General features: G+C 35.9%; 1 protein-coding gene and 1 pseudogene across 10 annotated transcripts; one reads left to right on the forward strand and one right to left on the reverse strand.

Moving 5' to 3' along the window:
* Positions 1,508-14,988, forward strand: LOC109837437 (armadillo repeat-containing protein 7). Of its 10 annotated transcripts, none has more exons than XR_002246278.1 (10): positions 1,516-1,618; positions 1,866-1,928; positions 6,316-6,395; positions 6,509-6,545; positions 7,794-7,867; positions 7,954-8,047; positions 8,369-8,451; positions 8,568-8,765; positions 8,870-8,895; positions 14,643-14,988. XR_002246278.1 is itself a non-coding variant. In XM_020405671.1 (9 exons), the coding sequence occupies exons 3-8, from the start codon at positions 6,324-6,326 to the stop codon at positions 8,733-8,735; spliced, it is 528 nt and encodes a 175-aa protein (XP_020261260.1). In that variant the 5' UTR covers positions 1,516-1,618; positions 1,866-1,928; positions 6,316-6,323; the 3' UTR covers positions 8,736-8,765; positions 14,643-14,988. The 10 variants fall into 10 exon arrangements, 8 of the variants coding, with proteins under 8 accessions (XP_020261266.1, XP_020261260.1, XP_020261265.1 ...); XR_002246279.1 differs by having other exon boundaries at positions 8,568-8,761; XM_020405671.1 differs by lacking the exon at positions 8,870-8,895.
* Positions 2,976-4,345, reverse strand: LOC109838692 (annotated as a pseudogene).

The raw sequence follows: 24,129 nt of genomic DNA on the forward strand, positions 1-24,129 counted from the left end.
GTCCCCCCCGGGACCCACCTAGATCCCGTCTCGGGCTCGACCCGGCAATCTCTCCTCCTTTCCCCACCCTCTCCCGTACTCGGTCGTGAGGGGCTTTTCCAGGAGGGGAAATGCAGGGGGTCGAGTGTGCGTCTGCCTGTCGAGTTCAACGGGGACGACGTTGTCAGGCTGCTGACACGTGTGGTGCCACGTGTTCCAACCTGACGTGGCATCGATTCGTGGCTGGCGTCGCATACCACGCCTGTCCGTGTGCGATCGGATTTGGAAGAGGAGCGATGAGGCCAGACTGTGTTGGCGGTGCGAGAGTGGTTGGGGAGGGGGCGGGCGATAGAGATCGACTGCGGAGGTGGAGGTGGAGGTGGAGGCTGAGATGATGTTGACATTGCCGGAGTTGTGGAATTCCGGCGAGAGGAGAATCGGTTGGTGGGAATGGAAGGATCATTATTGATTTAACGGTTCTTTGATGAGCTTCTTTTGGTTTGAGCGGGGTGAGGGCATTAGATTTGGTGGGGCCCGCGAGGGTGTGGTGGGGGCCGGTTGGGTGGTGACGTGTGATGAAGAGAGGGGGTTGATGTCATGCTTTGGAAGCGGGGTCGTTAAAAGGTCCAGGACGGTTAAGAGGGACCGGCTGTCGAAATTATTGGAGCAGGATTTGCTGTGTTCTGGGATGAGCTCTTCATGCGATGAGAAGTCGACACGTGACCAAACTGGCCATGGGAATTTCTTATGGCTTTTGTTAGTTTACCATAAATATTAACATCATTATCACCTTTAAAAATGTGAATTTCGAAAAAGTCATCACTACTGTTAATATATAGCATATGCTTTGGGAAACTGGGATTAATGAAGCTAATTAATTAATTAATACTTTTTGTTTATGGGAACATATTTCTTAAGAGAAGAAAGCCATAAAATGACCTCTCTCTACTTACCTTCTTCACTTTTATAGTTTTATAGGTCACTAAATTGGACTTGGTTAATTAAGGAAAAATACTGAATTCATTTTATTTTATTTTATACTTTTATTTTGATTGGTGTAGAATTTACCAAAACAATAAATAGAGTTTAATTAGTGAAAAATAGTTAAATAATTTAAAACCATTCCATAATTGAGAAATGAATAAGGAATGTTACTTTGTATTATTCTATTTTAGTATATGTATATAGTTTATAGTCATTTTTTTATTTTGCTTGATAGTAGAGACTTATTTGGTTTCTGAGCTTAAGAGTTTTGTTTACTCAAGTACATATTTTCTTAGAAATTCTGCAAGTACAAATTTTATACTCAAAGGTTATATTTGATATTTAAAAAAGTCAATAAGAGAATTAACTATGAGAGCGATAGGACAACTAATTAACCCTTAGGCTGTGTTTGAAAACTATGATTTGAGTCCTAGATTTAAAATTCAGACTATTTAAAATCTAAATAACTAGTTTGAGTTCTAATTTAAACCAAGATTTCGAATCAATTCAACTCAAAGTTGAAAGCCCAAAGCAAAGGATTTCAAATTCCACCCTACACTTGTTATTTATCTAATCCCGACCCGACTGTCCTTTCATCTCTCAATCGTTTCAAGTCCCGTTTCTCTCAGCTCGCTCTCTCTCTCTCAGCTCTCAGGTACAATCTCTCTCTCTCTCTCTCTCTCTCTTTCTCTCTCTCTCTCTCTCTCTCCCCCGCGCCTCTCCCCCTACAGTCGAAACCCTAGATCTGATCTAGGGTTTAGATCGTGATCTTCGCGGCAAAACCCTAGATCAGAGCTACTACTCTCGATGTGATCTCCACTGATGGTGCTTCATGCAATCTAAACATTATTTTAACCAATTGTTTCTGATTTTTTGATGATTTTATTATGAACATGCATTAGCGTTTGATGATTTTGATGGAATCTTAGCTAATTCGAGTAGGGAGAGCTTTTCTCATCTCAAAGGTACAACCGTTTTTCTTTTTTATCTTATTGACGTAACAGTTTCTGGGAGCTTGATTATACTTAAAATTTAGGTTATATTGATATGTTTTTGGGGGGTGAAAATTCAAGTGATAGGTTGATTTTCATTTGGTTAAGATGGTGTTAGTGTTGTCTGCATATTTAATTTTCAATTGATAGGATTGTATGAAGGTGTAAAAGCATTTAAAGATAGCCTTAAGTTTATCCTTAGTCTCTCTTAATATGATCGTTTCAGGCTAGGTAATATCTTATTTTGTAGTTTCTGGGTTTTATGTTATGTGGGATAAAATTCAAGTTATTTTGGAGTTAGACCAATGGTATCATGTGACAAATGTTGCTGAAATTGCATAGTTGTGTTTTACATCAATCTGTCCTTTTGATACAGTTAAGAAATTGCAGTCTGATAATGTAAGATAATGTAACATATACGTGAATATTTAATTTTTGCTTGTTCAAGCGAATGTATTTTCCAATTGAAGTTGTTTATTTTTGGAGTAATCATCAATTGTTCAATAAATGCTTGCGTATGTTTAGATGCCAAGTAATGCCTAGGAGCTGCTGTTCTTATGCCCCTCTCCCCTCAATTTTCTAGAGAACTTTAAAATCTGACTTTTGCTGAGATTCAAACTAGGCTACTTTCAAGAATTACAATGTTTCTACTGACTTGCAGAACTCATTAATAACCTGCACACACACACACACACATATTTTGTTCACACAAATTTTCAATGCAAGTGTCTTTTGGACTATAATCAAATAAGCTATGAACATTCTCAAAGTTCAACAGTACTTTCTCTTCCAAAAGTATTACCCTTTTTTTTCATTTGGAAATAGAATACCCTTTATTAATATTCACACCCTCTGAATCCCAGAGGGTTACAAGTTTTATTAATTTTTGAAATAATACATCACTTTAGTTAAATTTCCGCTTAAACTGTGGGTAAAAAGGTTATTTACTGTTATGTGATTCCTGTGAACATCATCTTGAACAGGACATGCAAACACTAGGAGTTATAAGTGACTATGTAAATAAGCACAGACCTTCGTATTCAGACAAGTAGGAAAGTGAACACCGGCGTCATATTCAGGAAAGCACAAGAGAACGTCGCTGAAGTATACTGAAGCCCCAGGAAGAAGAGATACTGAGTAAGAGTAAGAGAAGTCCTGGAAACACAAATACACATACACTCACTACACTCTTTAATTCAATCAGGCACAATGAAAGAAGTAGCGTTAAGGCTTGTAACTCGAAGAATTTTAGAAATTTCCCGAGAATGGCGCTGAAGAAGAGATAGACAAAAATCTCTGAAGTCAGTTTCAGCCTAGTCTTCCACTCACTAAAATAGGCAACTGGAGCCATAAACAGAGTAGCAGCCAATTGTCTGTAAGTGATGATAAGTAATCGGTTCATCCTTTCATCAATCAATTTCTTGATCATAGTATTCAACATAGCTTAGGCAACACTAACTGCCAACATTACAAAAATTGGCTTCCAATCCTTCCAACACCCCATCTCAATTGTTAATTGGTCCTCAAAGAAACCAAGATATCAAAGTGTGGCTACTTATAAATGTGCAAAACTAAAGATATTATTCGTTACTTTAGAACCTATTAGCATTGCTGTCTATAACTTTTTAGACTGTTAGCTAAAATATTGTGTCAGAACGGGTTATATCAGCTCAGGATCAACAACTGTTGAGAACTCAACCAGCATCAGATATCTAGTGGGGTTCGAGCTTGTCGATTTTATCCTATAGGTACAACTGGTTGGAATTTGGATAGAACTTTTCAGTATCATTTCTTTGAGTAGCAAGTTCCTTTCAATTGATTAAGTGGCTTTTTGCTGGTAATTTGGATGATGGAACGAACTTGAACCATCTAAGCTCTAAGCTATATAAGCATCTAATCCTCTTCTCCATGACAAGACACAAGATTTGCAGACCACATTATTTACAACACATGTGGAATATTGAAAGGATTTGTATAGTATACTGACTATGCCCTAATCTATATAAGCCTTTGGCTAATAGTTCTCCACAAAGATATATTGGAATCAAGAAAATGGGACAGACTGTTTGAAATTGATAAGTAATTTGTTTAGACAACCAATTCCGAAAGTAATTTGTCCAATCACGTATTGTTCCATGAAAGTGGAGGCTTTCGTATTCAAAATTTTTTTGATAGACAAAAATGTGTTTGGCCACTACAAACAAATTACCCCAAATCCAAAAATAAATCAATCCAAATTCAAGCTGATCTAAAACCCCAAGCTTGATCCCAGCAACAGCAACACTGCCATAACTCCTCTCATCCCCCATTTCCTCATCCTCCTCCTCCACTTCCTCCTCCTCATCCTCCACCACCCTCATCCTCCCCTTCGCTGGCCCCACCGCCGGCATCCTGGGCACTGTCGTCGTCACAAAAATTGACCTTGTCGGCAACAAAATGTAGAACTTTTTATCCCCAATCTGAAGCAAATCCTAAGAGTCCAATTTCACGGGAGGGTTTCCGAGGAGATGGAGGACCCCCTCGACGAGTCACCCGTTCTTGCCGATGATGTCGAGCGCGAAGCGACGGTGTTGGAAGTTGTAGAAGATCCGCGCGTGGTGACGAGAGATGTTCATCCCACCGCCGAGGAGATCTAAACCCTAGATCAGATCTAGGGTTTCGACGGAAGGGGGAGAGAGAAGAAAGAGGGAGACCTAAACCCTAGATCCGATCTAGGGTTTTGACGATAGGGGGAGAGGAGAGGGGGAGAGAGGGGGAGGGAGGAGAGAGAGAGGGAGATAGAGGAGAGAGAGAGGTTACCTGTGTCGAGAGAGAAGAGGTCGGGACTTGGAAACGAGAGAAAGAAGAAGCTGAGTCCAGTCAGGATTTGGTAAATACCAAAGGGCAGGGTGAAATTTGAAATATGTCTATTTGGGCTTTCAAATTCATCTATCCAAAATAATTTGATTTGAAATCTTAGCTCAACTTAAAATCCAAACTAGAGATTTGGATTTGAAATACTCTAGATTTCAAATTACTCGGTGGTTGAATGCAAGAAAAAGACACAATTTCCTTATCTGATGACTCACCTACACATGAGTTGCATATCCCACCAGCTCCAAATTCAGTAAGTCTTTCATTTGGTTCAGTTATACAGTCCAAGAATAGCTCCAAAACTAACCTGTGTCCAAGGTCACAATAGTTTGTAACTTGAAATGGAAATAAATAAGAGAAGAAAGCCATAAAATGACCTCTCTTTACCTATCTACTTCACTTTTATAAGTCACTAAATTAGACTTGGTTAATTAAGCAAAAATACTGAATCCATTTCATTTTATTTTATACTTTTATTTTGATTGGTGTAGAATATACCAAAATAATAAATAGTGTTTAATTAGTGAAAAATAGGTAAATAATTTGAAACCATTCAATAATTGAGAAATGAATAAGGAATGTTACTTTGTATTATTCTATTTTAGTATATGTAAATAGTTCATAGCCATTTTTTTATTTTGCTTGCTAGTAGAGACTTATTTGGTTTCAGAGCTTAAGAATTTTGTTTACTCATGTACATATTTTCTCAGAAATTCTGCAAGTACAAATTTTATACTCAAAAGGTTATATTTGATATTTAAAATAGTCAATAAGAGAATTAACTATGAGAGCGGTAGGACAACTAATTAACCCTTAACTAAAAGAAAAGTAAAAATATAAAAGTAATTAACTGCATTAACTCTGGGACAATAAATGATCCTTGATCAATGCCCTGGGGGCGTTGGTTTAAAGGACCCTTTTTAGATTACTAGTTTCATATTGTGCATGATATGATACATGCTTGTGCGTAAGTAATGTTGTTAACAAATCCACTAATAGATATAAACATGTGTATAAAATACTATTGCAAAAAGTAAAGGGTCAGCATACCATTAACTATAAACATAGAAAATGAAGAAATTCATATGAAAAAATGAAATGCAGTGTCAGTAGATTTTATCCTCCTAAATTAGAAAAAGAAAATGTATACATATATTTGTGACCAGAAATAAATATCTGATCGGGCTTGGATGCATCATGCATATATATTCCGACCCGTACCCATTTCCAGCCCAACCCCCACGTGACCACGTCTCCTCTCTTCGTTCGGTAATCGCACGCGACCAGAATCACTCCTCTCCTCTGCTCAAAAACATACCCAACCTTTTCTCTTGCCTTCATTTTTATTTTATTTTATTTTAATTTCTCTTAATTCCTACTATCCCTTTCCTCTCTATTCTTCACCCTCTGAGCTCGATTAAATCCCATTCTTAAAATATTCCAATTATTTACCGAAAGGGGGTAAAATTTTCACACAACCTGTTTGTGTTTTTTCCCTGAAACAAAGACCCTGCGATGTTCACCAACGACAAGCGGCAGGTGGAGCGAACTGGGAGATCCGGTACTCCCCGGGCCCAATATCTTCAGGTTGATTTTGCTAATAATTTATTCTCTCTTTTTTTTAAAAAAATAATTCTCGAATTGTTTCAATTGGTTCAATTTTAATTTATGTGCTCTTTTGTTTTTCTCCCCCTTTACAGGAACTTGTGACGGAGTTTCAGAAGACCACCAGTGAAGGTTCTTTTTGTTATCATTCTTTTCGCTATTTACATTTTTCTCTTTCTCATTCTCCATCGTATCCGCAACTAGTTTTAATTCCTTAATTTTCTGTTGATTTCCTATATTTTTGAGACTAAAAGTTGTAACATGTAAATTGTTGAGTAGGTTTGTTATTTGTGAGGACATTAGTGATATTAGCTGATATAACCTGAATTTGTTTCTTAAACTGATATAGGCTTCCTACCTATCTACGCTAAATAAATACTCTAAGAATTTAAGGCAAAGTCCCCTTCTTAGACAAGATATCACCATATAAACAAAAAATATGCATTATGCATGGTATAAAGTTGCTATATAGTAGGAATCCTATCAGAACCACCCCTACAGGAGGGGTGGTTGACACCATTGATAGAATAAGCGCAATTGCCAAACTAACCATCTAACAACCCATGAATGATATAGATCACCCTATTCTACGAGGTGTTCTAATAGAAATTTGTTGTTATATTATACTACTGGATATGTCAAACTCCTATTAATTTCTTCATCAATCATCACACCTGGAGAACAAAAAACATTTATCAAGAGCTATGCACTTACTCATTCCTCATCGCAACGTGCACTTGTACATGAAACTGGTTCCTAGTTGAATGAAACTAAAAGGTAAATAAGCACTAATTTGTAAATCTCCAAGGTTAACCAGTGGAGATAGTAATTCTCACACACAGACACACAACATTGAGTTACTCTCTTCAAACATCCATTTCTTTGGTCCTGTTGTTCATTTATCGTCCAGAACAGGCGTGTGCAGATGCCCAAAAGCATCTTTAGATTATATCAGCACCCAAAGTGTACTTAATCTTTAGTCATTTCAGTCTGAATAATTAGTAGACCAAGTTAATTATTATTACCCTCACTTGTTAGCTTTATAGGATTTATGATTAGCCCTTTCCTTTTGTCAATAATTTGCTAATTTAGGAATTTGGCACTCAGCTGAAGATGCATTGACAGCTAATTGTAATTATTTTCTAAAACTTCTACAAAGGGTTTTGTTCTGTAGCTGAGCCCAGTTTGATGGAAAATGCATTAAATGGTGATTAGATAATTCCTTTATGCTGTTAATATGGGACATGTTCCATGTTTTAGTGTTTCTATGTTGTTCATTAAGCTCTAGTAATAAGGCTGCGTTATATATTTGTAATTGCATGTGCTGGTGCACTTTTCCATTGGTTGGCTAATTGGTATTTCTATTTCATCATGTTGCAGAACAGAAGGAGAAAATTGTTTCTCATTTGGCTAATTTTGCATATGACCCTTACAATTATGCATTTCTACGCCAGGTAAAAGCGGAAAATGTACTCCATTTCCTATTTGAACTTTATTCATTTCCATTTCAAGTTACAAACTATTGTGACCTTGGACACAGCTTAATATTTTGGAGCTATTCTTGGACTGTATAACTGAACCAAATGAAAGACTTATTGAATTTGGGGCTGGTGGGATATGCAACTCATGTGTAGGTGAGTCATCAGATAAGGAAACTGTGTTTTTTTTCTTGCATTCACCACTGAGTAATTTGAAATGAGAGCCTTGATGTTTCTTTCTGATTTCATAACATAAATGCTTGTTTGTGTTGTTATCCATGTAACTTTCTAAAAGGGGCCAATGTGAACATGGACATAGACACAAGTCCCCTACTAAAAATACCTCCCTGATTATGTCAACTGTTCGTTGTGTAGTGTGGAATGTCTGCAAAATGCTTTCCCCAATTATTGTTGTTCTCATCTATTCTTTATCACATGTTTACGAAGTTGTAACTGGAAATATCCGATAACTTGCAGACCCAGAGAATGCTGCAGTTATAACTCAATGTGGCGGAATTCCTTTGATCATACAGTGTTTATCTAGCCCAGTCAGGAACACGGTAAGTATGATATCGACATCTAAGCTAAAAATACCACCTTTGATCGTACAGTGCAAAATTTTCTTTTTAACGTTTTCCTCTATTATGCATTTACTATTTTCAAATCTAAATTGCAGGTTAATTATGCTCTGGGAGCTCTCTATTACCTTTGTAATTCTTCTACTAAAAAAGAAATATTGAAGCCTGAGGTCGTTGATGTCATAAGAAAATATGCTGCAGCTGGAGCTGTTAATGTGAGCTTCAGCAATCTGGCTAATGCATTTCTGGACATGCACGTAAATTAACAGAAATGATGGCAATCTAAAACAAGGCTGGTAACGAGGATCTTAGTCAGATAATTTTATTAGATTTGGATTCACTATCATCTTATTATTCTCAACCCAACCCACTGTTTCTTTGTCCTTGTGTTTGTTATCAGCACTACGGATCTTTTGCTTCTCTTGGGTACTAAACTGCAATTTATGTCAACTCATCATAAATATTTTCAAATTAATTTTAAGGACAATAATGCTATTTGGCACGCTGGGGTATCGGCAGGGGCATCGCGCGTCCTACGTGGATCCAGTCATGTCAGCAAATTGCTTTTGCTCTCAAACACGAGAAAACACCCATGACCCATCAGTTCCTCCGCCCTATTCTCTCTCCTCACTTCGGCGAATTTCTCATCTTCCCGGCGATTCGGGCGACCACTGTCGGAAGCACGCCTGCCGTAATTTCTCTAGGGTTTGACAAATTTCTCAAACTTTAACCTTTCAAGTTAGGATTTTTTCTGTAGAATTCTCATCTAATTTCTAGGGATTGCATGTTGATGCTTTAGATTTTTGTAAATTTCTGATTTAATTTTATGAATAAATTATTAATTAAGGTTTTTAAAGTTGAGTTTTTTTTTTGAAAAATCAACATCTAATTTTTAGGGATTGCATGTTGATGCTTTATATTTTTTGCAAATTTCTAATTCAATTAGATGAGAATTCTCATATTAATTAGATTTTTTTTTTTGCAAATTTCTAATTCAATTAGATGAGAATTCTCATATTCTGGCTGATGTATATATAGCAAAATTTACTGGGATGTAATATGAACTTACAGTATTTTTTTTGCTTACATCAGTTAAAGACTATTATATCCAAAAGAAAATTTACAGTAATATGAAATTTAAGTATTAGGTCGTTGAAAATTTACATCAGTTAAAGACTGTTAAATTATCCAAAAGAATAAGGATGCATATATTGTAGAAAATTTAGCTTCATCAGTTTAAAATATAGCTTCAGTTCATTAAAATAAATTTGATTGCTTATTCAGTTTCAGTCAACTGATTGTTCAGTTTCTTTGTTCAGTTTCAGTCAATTGTTTATTTAGTTTCTTTGTTCAGTTTCTGTCAACTATTTTTCTGTAAAGTTTATTGATGGTCAATTAATTTGAACAGCCATGACAGATATTGAGGAGTTTGATGATTTAGATGATGACGACTTGAATAATTGCTCGGTTGATGAGAGAAGTGAGTTGCCTCAGCACACTGATCAGCAGATTGAGCAGAATGAGCCTAAAATTAGGATGAAGTTTAATGAGATTGATGAATTGTTTGAGTTCTACAAAGACTATGCAAAGAGCAGTAGATTTCCAATTAAGAAACTATCAAGGAGGAAGAATGAAATGGGGATTGTTAGAAGTATAACTTTAGCATGTGGTCGAGCTGGCAAACATAATAGTACTTGTCAAAATTCCTTAAAACCACAAGCAAGCTACAGAATTGGGTGTAATGCAAAGATAGCAGCTAAGTTAAATTTGGACGGAAGATGAAAAATATGTGGTTCTTCTAGAGCATAATTATGGTCTTAGCTCTAATAAAAGTCGTTTCTTTCGTTGCAATCGAAGAATTAGTGCACATGTTAGACATCAAATTAATCTGAATGATCAAGCCGGAATCAAAATAAACAAAAATTTTGGCTCACTAGTACATGAGGCTGGTGAATATGAGAATCTGGTGTGTGATTAAAAGGCTTGCAGGAACTTGGTTGATGAATCAAGGCGTTTACGTCTCGGCGAAGGCGATGTTTCAACGATTATGAAATATTTTTCAAGGATGGTTGCAGAAAATTTAGGTTTCTATTTTGATATTGAATTGGATGATGAGGATCATTTGAAAAATGTATTTTGGACAGATGGTAGGAGTAGAGAAGCTTAACAAGAGTTTGTTGAGGTAGTCACTTTTGATACCGCCTACTTAACAAATAAGTATGATATGCCATTTGCATCGTTTGTTAGCGTTAATCATCATGAGCAATCAATTTTACTAAGATGTGGGTTGATTTCAAAAGAAGATACAGAGACTTTCATATGGCTATTTAGGATGTAGGTTGAATGCATGGATGGATGTGCTCCTCAAGGGATAATAACTGACCAAGCAAGAGTCATGAAAAATACAATTGAGATTGTTTTTACAAACACTAGGCACAATTGGTGTTTGTGGCATATAATGAAGAACATGTTAGAAAAGTTAAGAAGGTACACTGAATATGAAGACATCAGTTCTACCATGAAAAGAGTGGTGTATGACACACAAAGTCCATAAGAGTTTGAAAAACAGTTGAATGAAATGATTGACATGTATAGATTGGAGGATTGTGATTGGTTAGGTGAATTGTACAAGGAGAGAAACCGATGTGTTCCATGTTTTGTCAAAAAATGTTTTTGGGCAGGAATGTCAACTACTCAGCAACGTAAAAGCATGAATGTTTTTTTTGTTGGATATGTCAATTCAAAAACATGTCTGAAATAGTTTGTTGAGCAGTATGAAAATGCATTAAGATGCAAGGCAGAAAAGGAGATGCGGGCCGATGCAGGGTCATTTTCAAAAATAATAGCTACTGCAATAGCTTATGAAATGGAGAGTCAAATTCAGGGAGTCTACACTTTAGCAAAGTTTACAGAGTTTCAAACTGAATTCACTAGAAAGATATATTGTGAAATTGTAAACTGTTAGGAGGGAGCAAGGGTGCTTAAGTATATCATTCGGGAGGCTTTTTGGTTGGAAGGCGGCAAAAGGATTCATAAATTCTTCACAGTATCCTTTCGTAAAAAGGATTATGATGTTCAATGTAGTTGTCAGTTGTTTGTGTTTAAATGTATAGCATGTAGGCATATGCCCTTAACATTCTTATCCATCACGAAGTCAGCTTTCTTCCGGAAAAGTACATTTTAAAAAGGGGGAGAAAGGATGTGAGGCGAGCCCACTCGAATATGAATCTTCAACCGTGAATTTTTTTTAAAGAAGAAAATACGCTTTTGTATAATCTTCGAGTGAATTCAGCTTCTTAGATTATACAAAAGCATATTTTCTTCTTTAAAAAAAATTCACGGTTGAAGATTCATATTCGAGTGGGCTCGCCTCACATCCTTTCTCCACCTTCTTAGAATGCACTTTTCCGGAAGAAAGCTGACTTCGTGATGGATAATAATGTTAAGGGCCTATGCTTACATGCTATACATTTAAACACAAACAACTGACAACTACATTGAACATCATAATCCTTTTCACGAAAGGATACTGTGAAGAATTTAGGAATCCTTTTGCCGCTTTCCAACCAAAAAGCCTCCTGAATGATATACTTAAGCACCCCTGCTCCCTCTTGACATTTTACAATTTCACAATATATCTTTTCAGTGAATTCAGCTTGAAACTCTGTAAACTTTGCTAAAGTGTAGACTCCCTGAATTTGACTCTCCATTTCATAAGCTATTGCAGTAGCTATTATTTTTGAAAATGACCCTGCATCGGCCCGCATCTCTTTTTCCGTCTTGCATCTTAATGCATTTTCATACTGCTCAACAAACTATTTCAGACATGTTTTTGAATTGACAAATCCAACAAAAAAAGCATTCATGTTTTCACTTCGCTGAGTAGTTGACATTCTTGCCCAAAAACATTTTTTGACAAAACATGGAACACATCGGTTTCTTTCCTCGTACAATTCGCCTAACCAATCACAATCCTCCAATCTATACATGTCAACCATTTCATTTCACTGTTTTTCAAACTCTTGTGGACTTTGTGTGTCATACACCACTCTTTTCATAGTAGAACCGATGTCTTCATATTCAGTGTACCTTCTTAACTTTTCTGACATGTTCTTCATTATATGCCATAAACACCAATTGTGCCTAGTGTTTGTAAAAACAATATCAATTGCATTTTTCATGGCTCTTGCTTGGTCAGTTATTATCCCTTGAGGAGCACATCCATCCATGCATTCAACCTACATCCTAAATAGCCATATGAAAGTCTCTGTGTCTTCTTTTGAAATCAACCCACATCTTAGTAAAATTGTTTGCCCATGAAGATTAACGCTAACAAATGGTGCAAATGGCATATCATACTTATTTGTTAAGTAGGCGGTATCAAAAGTGACGACCTCACCAAACTCTTTGTAAGCTTCTCTGCTCTTACCATCTATCCAAAATACATTTTTCAAATGATTCTCATCATCCAATTCAATATCAAAATAGAAACCTGAATTTTCTGCAACCATCCTTGAAAAGTATTTCATAATCGTAGAAACATCACCTTAGTCGAGACGTAAACGTCTTGATTCATCAACCAAGTTCCTGCAAGCTTTTTCATCACACACCAGATTCTCATATCCACCAGTCTCATGTACTAGTGAGCCAAAATTTTTGTTCATTTTGATTCCGGCTTGATCATTTAGATTAATTTGATGTCTAACATGTGCACTAATTCTTCGATTGCAACGAAAGAAACGACTTTTATTAGGGGGCTAAGATCATAATTATGCTCTAGAACAACCACATATTTTTCATCTTCCGTCCACATTTAACTTAGCTGCTATCTTTGCATTACACCCAATTCTGTAGCTTGCTTGTGGTTTTAAGGGATTTTGATAAGTACTATTATGTTTGCCAGCTCGACCACATGCTAAAGTTATACTTCTAACAATCCACATTTCATTCTTCCTCCTTTGATAGTTTCTTAATTGGAAATCCACTGCTCTTTGCATAGTCTTTGTAGAACTCAAACAATTCATCAATCTCATTAAACTTCATCCTAATTTTAGGCTCATTCTGCTCAATCTGCTGATCAGTGTGCTGAGGCAACTCACTTCTCACATCAACCGAGCAATTATTCAAGTCGTCATCATCTAAATCATCAAACTCCTCAATATCTGCCATGGCTGTTCAAATTAATTGACCATCAATAAACTTTACAGAAAAATAGTTGACAAAAACTAAATAAATAATTGATTGAAGCTGAACAAACAGTTGACTTAAACTGAACAAGCAATCAACTTTATTTTAATGAACTGAAGCTATATTTTAAACCGATGAAGCTAAAAATTTTACAATATATGCATCCTTATTCTTTTGGATAATTTAATAGTTTTTAACTGATGTAAAATTTTCAACGGCCTAATACTTAAAGTTCATATTACTGTAAATTTTCTTTTGGATATAATAGTCTTTAACTGATGTAAGCAAAAAAAAAAAACGTAAGTTTATATTACATACTAGTAAATATTGCTATATACATCAGCCCGAATATGAGAATTCTCATCTAATTGAATTAGAAATTTGCAAAAAAATCTAATTAATATGAGAATTCTCATCTAATTGAATTAGAAATTTTGCAAAAAATCTAAAGCATCAACATGCAATCCTAGAAATTAGATGTTGATTTTTCAAAAAAAAATCTCAACTTTAAAAACCCTAATTAATAATTTATTCATAAAATTGAATCAGAAGTTTGCAAAAATCTAAAGCATCAACATGCATTCTTGAGAAATTAGATGAGAATTCTGCAGAAAAAAATCCTAACTTGAAAGACTAAAGTCTGAGAAATTTGCCAAATCCTAGAGAAATTACGACGGACGTGCTTTCGGCGGTGGTCGCTCGAATTGCTAGGGAGATGAGAAATTCGTTGAAGTGAGGAGAGAGAATAGGGCAGAGGAACTGATGGGTCACGGGTGTTTCCTCGCGTTTGAGAGCAAAAGCAATTTGCTGACGTGGCTGGATCCATGTAGGACGCACGATGCCCCTGCGCGATACCCCTACGTGCCTAATAACATTATTGTAGGCAAAAGGTACCATTTTCGTATGTCTTTTTATGAATTATATTTTGAAGTCGGAGGTTTTACTGATGATTTTTTTTCATTATGTTTTTTCCACACGAGCCAAAGGCTGAGACGAAGAACAAATGAAATGAAAAGAGCGGATGGAATTTTGGGCATTTTGTTGCCAAGACGCGATAGGTATTATCTATATCTGTTTTGGGGAACTACGTGTTTGAAGGAATGTCTGACCGAAGGAAATTGTTTGTTGAAGAGGTGAAGCTATCCTATGTAATTCTGTCCATGGGGACTAGGTGTTTGAAGAAATGTCTTAAAGCCTGAAGTTATTTGTTGTAATATGTAGTTGAAATATGTATTATGTTTATGTTTTATTTTATTTTTAATTTTTGTAGTTTGATCAGATTCTTGACCTTGTGTGCTCAAAAGTTCCTCTAAAGAAGGCTTTTTGAACATCTCTACTTTCTTGGAAAACTTGTGCCGAGGCCCGAGTATCAAAATGTCCATGTGACAAGGTCCTTTCACCTCCATTATGGCTTAGCTCCAGAAACATAAAAATAAAGCGTCGAGGCGCAACCACGTCACCCGTATAGCCCATATACACGATATTTTAATCGAAACCCTAAATTGTCCCGCTCATTTTAGCAGCGCATGCTTGCCTCTGATAACTGTGGCTATCAGATCATATTTATGCGATCTGATGGGAAAATTAGAGGGAAATAATGGTGATTTCCCTCCCTTTTCCTCTCTCAAGAGCTAACCTCTCAATTAATATGTTAGTACTTTTGTTCTTCAATAATCAATCCTCTTATTGTCCTAGAAATTTCCTACATTACTCCTAACTCCCATTCATTAATGGTTGAGAAAGTTTTTATCTGCATAGTGACCTTAGGTGAGAAAGCTGTATTCTCAATGATTAACTCTTTGATCACCTTTATGTATCTAGAGTTTGATGTGTCGGAGAGAATTTCATATGATTAGCTGTATTCTCAATGATTAACTCTTTGATCACCTTTATGTATCTAGAGTTTGATGTGTCGGAGAGAATTTCATATGATTCTTTGCCATTGATATACCAAGATGAAACAACGACAACATCAACTTTGCGATTGAGAGCGAAGATGATTTGCTATGTATGGGGAGCATAACTGCAATATTGGGTGTACATATATTCATATGCAAGCTATTCAAAATGTAGAGATTTCGACTTCTCATAAGAAAATCCACAAGACCTGTAAGTTATCGTTTATTTTTTATAAATTTTTTAATGAAATTTGTGATTTCAATTAAACAAGTGGTGGAATCATGAAAAGTTTGCCAGATACGTGACAATGTCACTTGTAGTTGTTAACTGTGAGCAATTCAGGTTAACAGTCACAATCACTTGTTAACTTTATGGATTGAATGTTAAGCATATGAGACAGTTTTTAAATTTTAGGAATACATGTTAAACATATGAATTATAAACTCTTTCTTCTAAGAAGTTATATGTTTTTGTTTTTATTTATTGTTTATTTTGTCTTTTGACTATTTTCCAAATATGTGAAACATTGTCCCTCCATTGAACTCAAAATGTAAAGATAGTGCTCCCACGTCTACATGTAGTTCAAATATGATTCCTAATGATACCCCATCTAGGGACGTGTTGTGATGATTGATGATATGATCAGCAATACAGAGAGGATTCCTACATGGTGGCACGATACTTTCAGTAAAGAAGGCAGTGCAAAAGAGTTAGAATTAGCTTTGATATACTATTCAATGGTTAAAAAGCTTGAGTATGAGTTTGAAAAAACGAACCAAAGCGTATTCAAGTTTTTTGTCGATTTAGTGAAACCAAAAGTTGCCCCTAGATGTTGTTTGCTTATTCTTCTAGAAATGAATATAGACTTGTTATAAAGAAGTTCATGAATAATCACACTTGTAGGCAGCATGGTAACAATTCTAGTCATTCAAGGGCCTCTCGATAATTCATCACGACCCCTATTACAACTCGTGTTGAAGGTTCAGTCTGACATCCACCCTATTAATGTGTTAAAAAAAATTTCTTAGGCAGTACAGCCTAAGGATTGAGTACAGTAAGCTATAGTGTGGGAGGTAAAGAGAGAGCACAAGAGTAGCTATATGGTGATGCTTATGAGGTGTACGGTCAACTACGATGGTAAAAGCAAATATTATTGTTACATTTAAATAGTATGCATTAAATATCTTCATTGCATGTTAACTTTAATATTTATTTTATAACTATTACAGTATGCAGACAATGTTAAGGAGACAAATCTCGGTAGCTACATTTACATTGAACAAAGCGAGGGAAGGTTTACAAGACTCTTCATTTGCTATACCGCTTGCATAAATGATTTCTTGAATGGATGTAGCCCCTTATATTTTGAAAATGAGACCTTTTAAAAGATCAATTCAAAGGAATACTCCTCAGTGCGATGAAAAACAGGAGGTATTTTCACTAGCCTATTGAGAATGCGATCAAGAAAATAACATCAACAGGAAGTAGTTCTTAAAATGCTTGTGGTCTATATTCTTTGAAAGGCCAGAACTATATAGTCCTCCATATTTTCTAGTTATATAATTCCCGAAGAGGATAAAGGAATTAGAGAAGCTGTTAGAGAATTCATTCTAGACGTGTTCAACTTCTCGTCGAGAATTTCAAAATTGAAGGATTTGGGACTGAAGTCGAAAGACACATAAAATTTGGGGAAATTATTACAATTAGCTTGTTACAAGTATACTAAAGCAGAATGAGATGATTATATGGAAGATATTAAACTGATAAATAAAAGGACACATAATATTATTATCAACTACGTTCCAGGGAACTCAAACACATTCTCTTCTGAAATTAGGTAGAGTATGTGCTTTCATGATATTCTTGTTTAGTTTATCTTATTTCCTATTTAGATTAAGTCATTTCCTATCAATGATACCACATTTTCTGTTAAGGTTAAGTCAGTTCATGTTAAGGATATTATATTTCATGTTAAGGTTAATTTATTTCTTGTGAAGTTTAAGTCATTTCGTGTTAAGTTTAAGTCATTTTTTGTTATTGATATGTTATTGCTTGTTAAGGTTATATTGTATGTTATAAAGTTAGGCTTTTTTTAAAGAATATTTAATCCTTATCTTATAAATTATTTTAGATATGGTCGCGTTACATCTAATGTCACTGAGTGTTTGTTGGAAAATTTGTAGTAAAAAGAATGAAAAAAATTGATTTGTATTCTCTCGATCTTAATTACAATTGGATTTCCTGATTACAAAAAAGAGGTGAATGATCTGGATTCCCCCCTTTGTTTAAGTCTAGGTTCTTCAAGGTGGCGATGGAGTGCCTCCTTCGAATGCTCGTGTCGAATTTGCTCTACGTTGACGATCTTCACATCTTGTTTCACTGGAACGTGGTCTTCTCCTCACGATTTGACGTTGTGAAGAACTTGCGTGACAAGTTTGAAAATAACTCTTAACGAGTTAATAACTCAGAGCGAGTTTTAGAAGAACTTGCAGAGCAAGTTTTGATCTCTGATCGAGTTGATAACTCCGAACGAGTTTGAAACTCTATGAAAGAGTTGATTTAAACGAAATCGGTTTAAAACCAATGATGAAGAAGCTCCTGTTGCCGATCTCTAAAATCCCAGCCGAAGGATGAAGGATCTTCTTTGCTGCCAAGCTTCAGATCCAAAAAAGTCAGCCTCCCCGATCAACCCAGCCAGCCCGAACTCCATTGAGTTTACCCCTATTTATAGGGGATTTAGGGGTGTAACCGCCCCCTTAAATCTCTCCTTGATAGGGTAGTGATCCCCACAAATCGTGGGGAGAAAATGGTTCTGGAACCGTTCAAATCGTGTTTGAACGAGTCAAACACTGAAAACGGTGTTCTAGGCCCGAACTCTGCATTTTAGACCTAAAACGCACAGTTGGGCCTGTTTTAGGCTGAAAACGCACAGTTAAGCCTGTTTTAGGCTGAAAACGCACAGTTGAGCCTGTTTTAGGTTGAAAACGCACAGTTGGGCCGCGCAGAGATGAGCTCTGCGTTTTGGACCTGGGATGCAGAGTTGGTTTCTGCATGAACTCTGTGTTTTGATGTTATATACAAAGGATGACCTCTGCGTTTTGAGGTTATAACGTAGGTCCGACCCGTGCGTTTTGATGTTACAACGCTGGTTCGACCTGTGCGTTTTGATGTTGCAACGCAGGTTCGACCCGTGCGTTTTGATGTTGCAACGCAGGTCCGACTCGTGCGTTTTGATGTTGCAACGCAGGTCTGACCCGTGCGTTTTGAGGTTATAACGCTGGTTCGACCCGTGCGTTTTGACTCTGTAATGCAGAGGTGAACCATAGGCGGGCTTGGCGAGCTTCAGGCTAAGTCCAATGTTTTGACGAAGTCCAGTCTTGCAGACGGACTTCAGAACATAACTTGCTGCGAAGAACAAGTCATAACTTTCAAACCGTAAGACGGAATTGGACGAATTATATATGAAAATCGGCTATCTCGATGAGACGGAGCCGACCAAACCAACCCCATAGGGTTCGGTTTGCTCCATCAGTTTTGCCAAATTCCTTACGGTTTGAGAGATATCTGCGTTTTGATTTGAAGAGACCGTCGATTTGTAGTCTCTTTTACTAGAGCGTTGCAAAGATCGTCATCTTGTAATCTTCATCTTGGCTCCTTAAAAATGTGAGAGTCGTCAGATTGTAACTCCCGATATTGATTGTGAAGGCTGTTGATTAGAGCTTTCATCAGTTGTTGCGAAGGTCGTCAGATTGTAACCTTCATCGATCCACGTGAAAGTCTTCAAATTGTAACCTTCTAGAAGTTATCAGATTGTAACTTCCATCATCGGTGTTTGATGGGGATTGGCTATCTGTTGTGATTTTTAGACAGCCTACACTGAGTCTTTCAATAATTGGATACGGGAGGCTTGATTGCTACGAATACTACAAATGGTAGAGCACATATAAAAATAAATTATAGCTCGCATGAACAATCGATGAGAGATGGATGAAAAATGGAATGAATTTCTTTGTTCCAAAGTTGAGAGATCCTTAAACAAAATATGGAAAAACGGGCACCCATTAGATATGCATCAATCCCATAAAGGATTATTTAAAGTAAAATCCCATAAAACATGCCAATTAGATTTGGCGCACAACACATGCATGTGCCATGCGTGGGAGTAAATCGTATTCCTTGTAAACATGCTTGGACAACTATCATGTTTATGAAGAGAGGTGTTTACGAATTCTACGTTTAGTTTATGTTAGTTGAAGCATTTAACAAAACCGTTAATACATGTCCATTTAAATGCTCTTGATGCCATATGAAAGGTTACAATGAAGCAACATGCAACGAACCTATCGCTGATTGATGGACCAAATTTATTACTATCAAACTTGTGGTTGTGGTTTGTTGGCTATTAAGTATTTTGCTTGTATTTGGCATACTATGTATTAACTTTTAGTATTGCTTGTTATTGCTAAGAATTGATTGTTAATATTATTCCATATGTGTTTACTGTCTGACATTGCCTGTTAATGTTCACACATTGGCTGTTAAAGTTATAGGGTACGTGTGAAGTATACACTTTTACATGTTAATATTTATAGCTTGGCTGTTAAGTTTATAGGGTATGTATGAAGTATATGCTATTACCTATTAATGTTTGCAGCTTGGCTATTAATGTTATAGGGTATGTGTGAACTATACGTCTTTGCCTGTTAATTTTTGCAGCTTGATTGTTAAAGTTATAGGATATGTGTTTGTTAGGTCTCATGTTTATGAGCCTATTGTCTAATCTGGTTTTGATGATTAACAAACAATTCCTAACATCATTTGTCGAATATTTGTATTTGATTGTTAGGTATCCTACACAAAGATCTGTGTCGGAGATTGGTTGGACTTGCGCCTTCACGATGATATTCAAAGTAGGTTGGAAGGAAAATTAGAATGAAGCAAGATGCAATTCAAGTTCCAGACACATTATTGCTTCATCCAGTCTACGAGAGGAGGATCGCCCAAGATCAAGCGTCACGAGATCATTTAGCTTGGGTATATTAGTTTAGATGTTTACACTTATGTGTTTATACTTAAAGCTCAAATTATTCTTATACATGCACGTTATTTCTCGTTTTATCGTAATATGAGTGTTTTTGAGAAAATATCGAGTCTTTGGATTATTGACTTAACGATAATGTTCTAAATCTTTTATAAAGTCTATAACTCCATTAAAAAGAATCTCAAAGTTTGTTTGAAAGAATTTCATCAAAAATGAAGTGTTTAGAGATTTTGTATTTGGATAGTTTTGCAAAACAGTAAGTTTTCACAAACGGGAAATGATATTTTAAAATTTTCTTCTTTAACATGTTTATTTTCATGTATATAAATATTTCCCCAACTTTTACTATTTTTAGAGTTAATAATTTGTTATTTTTAATAGATTTTACAAAATTAGATTTTCAGCTTTCATGTTTCTGTGAATAATGTTCTGTGAACAGTACATCAGTCGATCGATATTGTTCATCAGTCGACTGACACTATTCAGTTGTCTGTGTATGTTTTTAGTCGACCGATATTGTTTATCAGTCGACATACATTGTTCATCAGTCGACCGACACTGTTCATCAATCGACCGAACAGAAGTATTTTTCAGCCTTTTGAGATTTCAGTCTATCAGTCGCCCGATCCAAAAGACCAGTCGATCGATAACGACTAGTTTGCATAGTAATGACTAGTGTTTGGGCTGTTTTGTTATAGAGGCTATATATATTCCTCATAACTCATTTGTTTCAATTAAGAAAGTTTAAGAAAGAGTTTTGGCAGTTTGTTTAAAGGGTTTTTGAGTAAAATTAAGTTTGTTTTATGTGAAGAGAGTTTCATAAAGAGAAAGATCATCAATTTCAGTTTTGAGGTGATTCTACCTTAAATCTTCATCTACATCTCTTTGTCTTCTTTGGAGAAGTTTTCTAAACTCATTATCTAGCTTATTTTCATTTTTGATTCTTATATATATATATATATTGTGACACCTCACTACCAAGCATAACTTTTTATGCTTGGTACCAAGCATACCCATATTTCTCTCTCTCTCTCTCTCTCTATATATATATATATATTTGCTAGATTATTTTGAGTTTAATTTTCGTTTTACTTATTGTTTCACACACAACCATTGAGCTTAAATATTTCACATATAGTGTTATTGGGTTGTGGGTGTGATCATTAAGTGAGCTTTCATTTTCGTTCTCATTTGTATTAGAGAACAAAATCATTTATTTGAGCTTATAATTGGGAAACACGTTATAATACACAATGACACTTAGAGGAGTGGTTGGGAGAAGAACAAGGTCAATTCCAAGAGGAGTGGCTTGGTTGTAAAAGCCTAGGGAGATGTAGTAATTCGAGGAACTTGAGGAAGATGACACGGGTCAGCCAACACTTAGAGAAGTGTATTGTGTGATTATCAACTTGTGAGTTGTAAAAGTTTTCAGTGAGCTTTTGGAAACCGAATTGTATAGTTATTTGAGATAGTGAAGAATCTCCTCGAGGTGAGGAGTGGAGAAGTAGGTAGAGGGTTGACTGAACTCCGTGATCATATTGTTTGTTTGTGTTTGACATTGGCACACACTTATCATTGTCTCATTGTTAATCACCTTTTGTCATATTGTTCATCCTTGCATATAATCCTTTTGAATATCATTCTTGCTAGGATAATTAGTTAATAAGTTTTAATTTGACATCGTATTCGGATTAGATTAGCAAATACTCTATTCACCCCCCCTCTAGGGTACTTTCAGTGTTATGTATATGCTTCTACCTATATATTATGGGCATAGTAGTAAATCATACGAATATACTCCCAAAGACAATAGAATTGAAAAGGGCATAATAGTTGATCATCAACTTGTAAACATAAACATAAAAGATCCAATTGTTGATCTACAACATGTAGACATAAATACACAAGTGTCACAAACACAATTGAGTATAAGTTATTTCAAACTACATTTCATTTTCGTTTCTCCCTTCATCAATTTTCGAATATATTCACGATCATCCTCGTCTAATACCACCTTTCCGTTGCTTTGGTTCATGCCCTTCAATTATTACTTCTGTTACAAGCTGGCATGTGCAACCTCAAGTGAATCATCGGCAGGAGTAACATGCAATGTATCACATCTAAGGAGTATAGCCCATATATACAAGTAGATATAAATTTCACAATAGTAGCTACAAATTGAGAACGTAATATTAGTTAGTATTAGTTAATGAAAAAAATTTAAAATGATAGCATTAATATGATCCTAACAATCCTTGTTGTTGCTCGCATGGGATGACATGGTATTTGTAAGTTCGAAACACATTATGAGGATCAAATGCGGCCTTTATGTGTTCATGTAATTGATGACTTTATTATCAGATTCAATATAACCACTGTGATCAGCCGAGCTATAGCACCTCCCAACTTCTTCATTTCAATCTAACTTCAGTAAGATATCAGTGATAGTGATGCGTGATATGAAATAGTAGGATCTTTCGCCCTTGGTAATATGTTTTTGTATATGCATGCAAGCAATACATGTCCGCAAAATCAGGCGTATTAGCGTAAAGTGAATGCTGTACAATAGACACAATAAAAGGCTTATAAATTTTATTAAATATATATGATGATCCATTAGGTATCACTTTTAGTACTTACGGTAAAATAAACTAACACGCTCATCATATGTTATTATACTTTTATATCCTCAGTTTTTATTTTATTTGAATAAATATATTAACTAATAATAATTTTTTATCTTAATTTATAGGAAATAAAGAATTAATGAATAAGAGCCTAAAAGAACTAAATTTTCTACCATTTATTGAAGCCAAAGGTCAAGCCAAAAGGAGGCTCACAATAGCCCAAGAGATCAAGAAAAATCGGGTCAATATGTCAACAAAGAATCAAATTCTATTAGGACTAATCAATTGGCTAATCGATTAGCAAATTGATTGGCCAACTTATTGGTTCATAATAGAATTAGTTAACGATTGATATTTATTTCTTAGAGCTTAAGACTAATCTAACGATTTTTATTGATTGTAGTAGGCTATAAATAAAAGGAAGAGGGTGAGGGGTTTGTGTCACGCCCTGGGCCCACGGGCCCTATTGGCGTGTGCAAGCCGTAAGACCCATCGCAATTCGATGTTGGCTCAATCCACTGCCAAAATTCTAGCACTAGTTATCATTGAGCCTTGATTTTTCTCTATTTAAGTCACAAAATTTTCTTCACACTAGTCCATGTGGGACTAAAGTGTGAGGGTATCATAATCACCTCACCTTACAAAGACGACGTCCTCGTCGTCACGATATGACAATTAGCACATACCAATATTACTGTTAGGCGATGTGGATTCTAGAGTGGTTCCCACCGTATCTATACTTCCAGTGCGCGGTGTAGCACTTAGCCACTGCATAGCACTTAGTTCTACACTTCTGGCTAGCAACCTACTCTGATACCATTTTTGTCATGCCCTGGGCCCACGGGCCCTGTTGGCATGTGCAAGCCGTAAGATCCACCGAGAGCAACTCGATGTTGGCTCAATTCA

Source organism: Asparagus officinalis, chromosome 4 (assembly GCF_001876935.1).
Source record: "Asparagus officinalis chromosome 4, Aspof.V1, whole genome shotgun sequence".
Classification (NCBI taxonomy): domain Eukaryota; kingdom Viridiplantae; phylum Streptophyta; class Magnoliopsida; order Asparagales; family Asparagaceae; genus Asparagus; species Asparagus officinalis.